General features: G+C 36.1%; 2 protein-coding genes across 2 annotated transcripts; one reads left to right on the top strand and one right to left on the bottom strand.

The window, feature by feature from the left end:
- Positions 1-933: 933 nt before the first annotated feature.
- On the bottom strand, positions 934-4,390 carry LOC110691615 (S-formylglutathione hydrolase-like). Its single transcript, XM_021868571.1, has 7 exons — positions 4,385-4,390; positions 3,745-3,934; positions 2,168-2,215; positions 1,826-2,022; positions 1,611-1,709; positions 1,454-1,519; positions 934-1,337 (listed from the first exon to the last, which is right to left on the bottom strand). The coding sequence occupies exons 1-7, from the start codon at positions 4,388-4,390 to the stop codon at positions 1,158-1,160; spliced, it is 786 nt and encodes a 261-aa protein (XP_021724263.1). The 3' UTR covers positions 934-1,157.
- A 2,442-nt stretch (positions 4,391-6,832) lies between these two features.
- Positions 6,833-7,538, top strand: LOC110691614. Its single transcript, XM_021868570.1, has 2 exons — positions 6,833-7,127; positions 7,216-7,538. The coding sequence occupies exons 1-2, from the start codon at positions 6,833-6,835 to the stop codon at positions 7,536-7,538; spliced, it is 618 nt and encodes a 205-aa protein (XP_021724262.1).
- Positions 7,539-8,827: the final 1,289 nt, after the last annotated feature.

Here is an 8,827-nt window from a genome sequence, read left to right as displayed (position 1 = left end):
TTAATTTTATTTTTTTCATGTAATTGACTAGATGCACAATGCACCCAAGAGTAGTCTTTTTAATCAGCGGATAATGTCATTGTAAAAATTTAAAATTACCTTTGGTGATGCGCTTATATGCATCTTAATGTAGAGGTTCTAGCTCAAATTTACGAGTTAATATTATTTTCCTCCTTTCTAGCCAAGTTTTTTCCATACTAAAGTTGTAAATCATCGCCATATTCGAGTGTATTATTTTCCTCCTTTCTAGCCAATTTTTTTTCATACCAAAGTTGTAAATCATCGACTTAGAATATGGTCCATATTAGGTAAGATGGTCCAAGGAAACTGATTAGCATTTGTCTTCTATCATGTCTTGTATTGCTAGCCAAATTAGTTGACGCTTGCATACTCCAAAAAGTCTAAATAAGCTGGAGTATCTTCTTTATGAATGATTCTAATGGCCGAGTTATTGTAAATCCACTTTGACGACGAACCATTCCAGTAGTTGTCTAATGCTTCTCCATCCTCAAATCAATTCAAGCACATAAATTCTCAAAATTTCACCCTCTGTTTAGTGTTTACATCCAAAAATGCAAAAAAATACAAATTACCGAGTAATAATGTCATATATTAGTCCATGGGGTAGCTTGGTGCAAGGGAACAATGTTACCCAAAGGGTATGAGAGCACTGCCTGAGATCAATTCACTTATAGAGTTGTTCAACAAACATTTGTAAGACAATAAAAATCGAATATAGTTTCATGAGTACAAACCTCATTTTTTTTTCCCTAATAAGTAGAAACTAGGTGAACAAAATATTTCTTCAACAGGAATACTAGCGTGCAAATTTAGTGTGTTTCTAGGTCATCTGTCATCAAAGATACCCAGATACTGTTAGAACTGCAATTAGAAGCATACATCATGCTTTTCAGAAACTTGTAATTTTATAGGTTTTAGGGTTTAAAAGCATAGATTTTGGCACTTTCAAAAGTGGGCATGAATCCATAACAGACACAATCACATATGAAAACATACATGACATTTCTTATTGACATTCTATCCATGACACTTATCCTTCACCTTTCAGCTAAGGCAAAATTGATTCCAACATGATTTTAACAGCAATACATAACGTAAGTAGTCACACACTCACACTAGATTCTCGAAATACAGAGTTATAACTTCAAGGCTTGAGCATGGTGGCTGATGTGATCATCAATGAAAGTAGCAATGAAGAAATAGGAATGGTCATATCCAGGCTGGAGTCGCAACAAAAGTGGTGCATTGACCTTCTCACAAGCCTCTTGAAATTTGTTCGGCAACAATTGATCATGCAAGAATTTGTCATCTGTCCCCTGTGGATGCAAATTCGTAAATTCAATTAAAAAACAGGGATGGAAGCCAAATTTTTATCATAATCGAGTTGACTGTGTACCAAATGAGATGATGATTTAACTGAAGCAAATCTTACCTGATCAATTAGTATGGATGCAGAAAGATCATGGAACTTTGAAATCAAGCAAGTAGCATCATATTCCTGCAAGATAGCGAAGATTACACCATGAAAGTGATGTAACAACTATGAATCTTCGTCATTATATCAACACACCAGAACAAAGTGCTAGTACCTCCCAGTCTGCCTTATTTCCTCCCAGATAGTTACTGAAAGCTTTCTGGCCCCAAGGGCAGTTAATTGGATTCACAATTGGTGCAAAGGCAGATGCCGTCTGCAGCGAACATGCTTCTATTAGATTTGATTTATAGAAGGGTGTTCAGTGTCGAAGCTCATAATTACTATGTACGGAATTGTGTGGGCATTTTCTTTTGTGATAAATAGATATACCTTATATTTGTCAAGGTTCTTCAGGTATATAGTCAACGCCCCATGCCCCCCCATTGAATGCCCTGATATTGATGCACATGTTGTGTCAAGTTGTGGGAAATTCTCTTTCAGGAGTTCAGGCAACTCCTTAACAACATAATCATACATACGCCAATTCTTCCATTTCTCTTGTGTAGCATTCAAATAGAACCCCGCGCCTATAACAGAGGAGAAAGATGAGGAGTCAGAAACATGGAATGGGGCAATCAGTATATAATTAAACTAATCATGATCTTACAGTGAACAAAAGTATCAAGCGATTACTATCGCATAACAAATAACAACTACAATTATAGTTCATACCTACACCAAAGTCATAGCTATCAGCCTCTCCTTCGACATTTAGCCCTCCTGGAATACAAATAAGAGGGACAGTCAATGTGAAGCTTTTAGAAAGCATGACTAGAAACAAAAACAAACAGAATGACAATAAATTTAGTAAGAGCACAGTAAAACAGGAACCGAAAATTTGGCATAGCTAGCTGGTTGATACTCTTGATAGTCCAAGAATGAAACAGACAACTTGTAGCATAGCCGCTTGTAGAATTTCTCAAATTTGAAGACAGGCAGTCCTTGGCCAGAATTTACAGACTATAACCCTCAATAGATAGAATGAAAGAAAATTTTCAAAAATTCAAATACATATGACAGCTCCTATTATAAGCAGCAGGACCTATCCAATCATTCAACATCATCTAATGACACCCTGAACGTACTAACAAGTGTAACAAACTTCTTCATAAGCTAAGTATGGTAAGGTGGGATGAGCCCTTCCCACCCCCAAACCTTTCCCCCTGCTGCCTCCCTCCCTAAAAGCTGTAGCTTCATAATTTAAGGATTTAAATCCCAGTCCTTTAAACAATAGATTATGTAAGGTTGGCCCCTCCTAAATTTATAAGATGATTAATCACCAAGAATATTCACAAGGTACAAAGGAAAACAAATGACTTGCCCCATCCTGATTTATCCATACAAATTTCAAAAAAAAACATTTTTTTTTTCCATGAATTATCCCTTTTTGATAACTATTACCAACCCCCACTTAATCATAGCCTAAATCTCTGAAACTCAATGCAGATCCAGGGCTGTTCACCACTCCAGAATTGGACTTGACACCGAAATTTTTGTAAAAGACCAAGAGACTGCACAGGCAAAAAGAGATCCTGGATTGGACCAGATCAATTAGGAAGAGTCTGAGAAAAAACCGTATTTTGTGCTCATATATAAGTTTATATTAATACACCTTTTTGTTGCAAAATCATATAAAGATATTGATATACACACAAATTTTGTTGATGTCAGATATTAGTGACACTCTTATCCATCTGGCTACAAATTAAAGATAAAAATACAATGCGGTTAGAGCTAGGAACTGGGTTCATCTTTTAATTTGATATGTTCCACACAACTAATTACTTGTATTTTTTTTATCAAGTAGATTTATTTTATCATCATATAATCCATGGTACAGAAAAACTAAGCCACTGCCATTCGCTCAAAAATTCAATAATTTCCAAAAATAAAATACATTTGATTGAATCACTCAGGTTCCTCCAAGAAACAAAAACATTTGAGGTGTATTGGAGTACTGGCAACTATGAACCAATGTATAAAAAAGCTCAAGGTGTGCTGAAGTGATAAGGGTTATGCAGCGCCTAGGTGCGCCTCTTTGAAGTGGCGCACTGTATAAAACTATAAACAGTAAAAAAATTGGCAGAAATTCAGGTGTGCCTAATCAAATACGCTTCGCCCAGGCCAAATGAAGCGCTTACCCCTATTGCCTTATTTCAAACACTGCTATGAACTGGCATCTAAAGCAACTACTAAAAGTTATTCGATTGACAGAGTCAAAAATAAGTTCTAGCAATCATGTGACATACTTGGAGATGTATCAGGGGCAATCAGAGCGATGCCCTCACTAGAAGCAGCACGTTGAGCTCCAGACTTAATGATGAAATTTTCATCTGTACATGTAAGACCAGATAACCAGTAAAGCACCTGTGGATTAATCAAGTTAATATCAATTATTGTTTCTAAGTGACACAAGGATGTCAAAAGTAGCAAAGATCTCTAAAAACAAAGTATAATCACAATGGTGCTAAAATAGCCCCAATAGAATACATTTTCTCCTATTCTTTATTTTTGGGGGCTTCTTATTCACGCCCTTTTCTCCCATATAATTTCTAACGCATTTTAAGGATGCACAAACCTCTTGGATTGCTCATATATCTCAAAATTTCCCATTATTTCAGACTATCAAACAAAATAAACTCAGCTTCTTCCTTAAGTTTTCTGTCTCAAATTCATAATTCACTACAATTGTGAGATATACAAGCATTTCAAGAGGCTTGTGCACCCTTAAAATGCGTTAGAAAGCTCATTTATGAGTTTTTATTCAATCGCTGTAAGAGTTATATCAAGTATTATACTCTTCGCCCGAATAATGTGACTTTTGTGGACTCTCATGATCCTGATATTCACAAATAGGATTTTTGGCAGCTCGTTTTCCGGATTTATTACCTCCATTTTGGATCATTTTATTCCCAATTCCCACACGAAATTAAATTTTGAGTTTTTTTTTTTAATAATTTAATTGCTTCCCTGCATTTATTCTCTACTCAATTTCACAATTTTATTACATTTCTGCTATGCTAAAGGCCATAAAAAATGTCTTTTACAATAATCTCCAACCATAATTCATAATATAATCATATAGAAATCCTAAAAATACAGATAAAATTAACATGCATCAGTAAAGAAATTCACACTCAAAAACAGTAATCAAGTTTAATGTCTGGTAATGTGCTTTTGGGCTTTAGTTTAAACAACGGGCCTTTTGAGTTGGAGGTGCATATCCATAGGCCTTGTGTGGGTTAAGAAGCTACAAAAACCGTCATGGTGTTTAAATATGACAAAATGTATCTAACACTCGAGATCATAATGCATATTTGTGAAGTTTATAATGAATTCATGATGTTAGAATGACAAATTGATCATAAAATCCTTCAAGATTTGCCTCTTAACAAAAAGAAGACGTTGAAATATATGATGTCTAAGGAAATTACATTTGATGCCCTCTCGTTAATCTAAGGCCCTCAATTGAAGTATATTCTAAGTAAACCCTTGATGAGCTTGAACCTACTAGACACAATACACTATAAGAGTTTGAAATGACAAATCTAAGAGCGTTATTATTGTTATTTACGAATTGTTTGGTGTGTGGGGTTGATGGTGAGATAACAATAGGAATTAATTATGGGGAATCATAAAAATATACCCAATACCTTATTTAGTAGATGTTGGAAATATGTTACTCCGTAAGAATATAAAACTTGCAAAAATGCCCTTATTGTTGATTCAGTTTAGCTTCGTTCACTTTCATTAAAGATAAAAGTCATTTTAAATATAATCTTATTCTCAACCTCTAATACCAATTACCAACCCCATCAATTAATATTAAATCCTTTGGCATATAAGGAAAATGTTCCCAAGTTCTTCAATCTCAATCCCCATGAACAATATATGAGATTTGAGCACTTGAGATTAAATTTTTCAATTTCCATTTTCCACCCTCAATCTCCCACAAAGAAGAATCTCATAGGAAATATAATATTAATAGTATAAATTGCTACTCCAAATAACAATTTAAATTTACAAAAAAAGAAAAATAAAATAAAAACATACCAGTCTTATTCGAACGTAAAGTTACAAAGGAGGTTTGATACAATTGTAGAATGAAAAATTACTTATTGACTTGTACTAATTTCGTAACTCGTTTACATTTAACATTTAGCAAAAGTAAAAACTCAAATTGCATTATCTATTAATGTTTTTACTCCATCTCCTTATCCACCTACTTCTTCAATTTAAATGATTTTTTTTCCCTATCTACCTTTATCCAATTTCATTTATTGCTTTCAACTATTTGCATTCCTTTAATGTATTTCATTTACATGCAATGCTTTCAGTCATGCTTTGTTCTTTGTTTAAGTATGCTTTGTTCTTTCAGTCATGTAGATTATAAGTATTGTGAATAGGATGTTTGCTTACAGAGTGAAATATGCTGCCCACACTCTCCTACATGGTTCAATGCATGACCACTACGAAAAAGTGGGAGCTTATCTTGCATCATTGCAGACAAGCAGCCCTGGAAGTACATATGAGCTAGTGACTGTGCAACAGAAGAAGGGTCCACCTGTGTTTCAAAGATTTTTCATGTGCTTTGAGGGGTTGTCCAAGGGATGGATAGATGGTTGTAGGAAGGTGTTGGCTGTTGATGCAAGCTTTTTGAAGACCTTTCTAGGTGGTCAATTGCTTTATGTTGTTGGAAGGGATGCCAATGACCAAATGTTCCCAGTGGCATGGGCTGTTGCTGAGGGTGAGAATAATCTGAGTTGGGAATGGTTTTTTGTGCATCTACAAAAAGTGTTGGAGTTGGGAGATGGTGAAGGTGTTGCAGTCTTGTCTGATGAGCACCAGGTATGAGCACTTTGACTTTTATTCACTCTAAGCACAAATTTGTTTTCAAATAATTTTTGCAACTTCCTAATTATTGCACTTGCTTTGATGTTAGGCTATTGTCAATGATTTGTCCTCTGTTCTGCCCCAAGCAGAACACAGGCATTGTGCCAGACATATATTTGTCAACTGGCACAAGACATATAGAGGAGATGAGCTGAAGTTGCAATTCTGGAAGATTGCTAAGTGTTACAACAAGGCAGATATTGATGATGCATTGAACGACCTCACTGTAATCAATTTTGAAGCAGCTGAGGCATTCAAAGGCTATAATCCTAGCTTATTTTGCAGAGCTTTCTTGAGTACTTAATGAAAACTGATGCAATAACCAACAATATTGCTGAAACTTTCAATGGCTATATAATAAATGCAAGAACAAAGCACCTGTTGTACATGTTAGAAGATATCAGAACATGCTTGATGTAGAGGCTACTCAAAAAAAGGCAAGAGATGGAGAAATGGTCAGGTGTTCTGTGCCCAAGAATTCAGGCAAAGTTGGAGAAGGAGAAACACAAGGCTTCATACTGTGATGTGCAGCCTTCCACATACCAATTATTCAATGTCACCAATGACCTGGACCAACTAGTTGTTAATTTGCAAGAAAAAACTTGCAGTTGTAGGAAGTGGGAAATGGTTGGCATTCCCTGTTGCCATGCAGTTGCTTGCATCTTCTTTATGAACAAAGAAGCAGAAGACTATGTGGACAGGTGTTACACAAGGGAAGCATATCTACAGGCTTATGCAGGTATACACTAACTCTTCTCCTATGTGACACTAATTTAACAACTTACTACTAGTTTACCTGATGTGCTTGAATAAATTGACTGGGACAGGTTCAATTCCACCCCTTGAAGGTGAGAGGTTTTGGCCAAAAGTGCAATGTTCCTTGGACCCACCACCAATTAAAATTGGTCCAGGGAGGATAAGGAAAAATAGAATTAGGGACCCTTTTGAGAACCCTAAAAAACCTGGCTGTTTGACTAAGACTGGTGTTGAGATGACCTGTTCCTTGTGCAAACACAAGGGACACAACAAAAGAAGATGTCCTAACAGGGATACAATACCATCCCCTCCTGAACCACCTACAAAAAGGCCTAGGGGCAAGCCTAGAAAAGATGGCCATCCACCTTATAGCAATGTGCCTGAAAACCCTTAAACTCAGCTCACACTTTCTGCATCAGCTCCACACCATTCATGCACTGCCCAGCCTGCACAATTTGGGAGAGGTGGCAGAGCTATAAGAGGAGGGTAAGGATCAAGAGGAGGTGCTCAGAGTTCTGCTACATCTGCATCTTCTTCTGGTGGAAGAGGACAAGCTCAGAGCTCTGCTGGGAGAGGAAGAGGTGGTAGGTACAGTGGTGGTAGGGAAAGACAGAGAATTCTAAGAGGAGTGGGTATGTACATTGCTGAGGATGGGAGTACAACCCAATGTATGTGTTTAAATAATTGCAAATTGGTTTTGTTATCTGTGTTGTTTCATTCAGCTATTCTAACTTAGCCTACTTATTCATGTGATAGGTGTGTGGCCAATCCAACAGGAGAGGAGGACAGACACCCAGGCCAAGCCATGACCAAAGAATGAATTTCATAATCCCAAGTCAGCAATCAACCCTCCATCAGCCATCTAAGTAAAAAGCATTTCATGTCAAAGACAGTTTAGTTAGCAAACTACTTTTGTATAGTAGTTCCAGCCTAATTACTATTAGGTTGAAGTGGATATTGTTTCACTTTAGAATTAGGCAAGAATTTCCTTTTGTGTATGACACTATTTGTTGTAGCCCTGGTATTTTGGATTTGTGAACTTATAGTTGGGTTGGTACATAATGTACCTATTTTGCCAATGACTTTGCATGATTATTTGTTTATGCGCCAAAAAAAATTACAAACATTTTGTTAAGGAAAAAACCATACTTCATTTCATTTCATTTCAAAAGGTACACACCATAAATCTTACTTTAAGTACAACACCATTATGGCAAAAAAAACCCAGGAAAATAAAAGGGCCATAAACAAATTAGTCTCATTCCTTGAACATTTCATGAGCTCAGTCCTCATGTCACATAGCTCTTCTTTCAGTTGTTGCACCACCTCCATTTTTTCCCGTTGTCCTTACATTATCTTCAAGTTGTCTTCAAGAAATTTGTTCTGCATCTCTAATTCAGCAATTGTAGTGTCCCTTTCAAATATTTCTAATTGCAGATCATCCCCATTAGTACAGTCAACCCACTTCATAAAATTGCAATTGGTATCCTGTAAGAAAAAATAAACTTTTTACTCAAAACCCTAATTACAATTGGGATTTAATTTTGCCTAACAAATAAAGTGAATTTCGACTAATTACGAGTAATTAAACCTTAAATAACTACAGGTTAACCATTACTGGCCATTTTGGGCATCCATAAAATTTGGATCCAATGTTATTCCCCCTCTTCACAGTTCGCACAA

This window comes from Chenopodium quinoa, unplaced genomic scaffold (assembly GCF_001683475.1).
Source record: "Chenopodium quinoa cultivar QQ74 unplaced genomic scaffold, ASM168347v1, whole genome shotgun sequence".
Lineage (NCBI taxonomy): Eukaryota > Viridiplantae > Streptophyta > Magnoliopsida > Caryophyllales > Amaranthaceae > Chenopodium > Chenopodium quinoa.
This window is presented reverse-complemented; position numbering and strand designations above follow the sequence as displayed.

Coding starts and splice junctions, on each gene's coding strand:
- LOC110691615 (XM_021868571.1), bottom strand. Junction 1,710..1,825: donor AGAACCTTGACAAATATAAG/GTATATCTATTT, acceptor TGTTCGCTGCAG/ACGGCATCTGCCTTTGCACC. Junction 1,338..1,453: donor CATCCATACTAATTGATCAG/GTAAGATTTGCT, acceptor TTGCATCCACAG/GGGACAGATGACAAATTCTT.
- LOC110691614 (XM_021868570.1), top strand. CDS start 6,833: ATGGAGAAATGGTCAGGTGTTCTGTGCCCAAGAATTCAGGCAAAGTTG. Junction 7,128..7,215: donor ATATCTACAGGCTTATGCAG/GTATACACTAAC, acceptor TGACTGGGACAG/GTTCAATTCCACCCCTTGAA.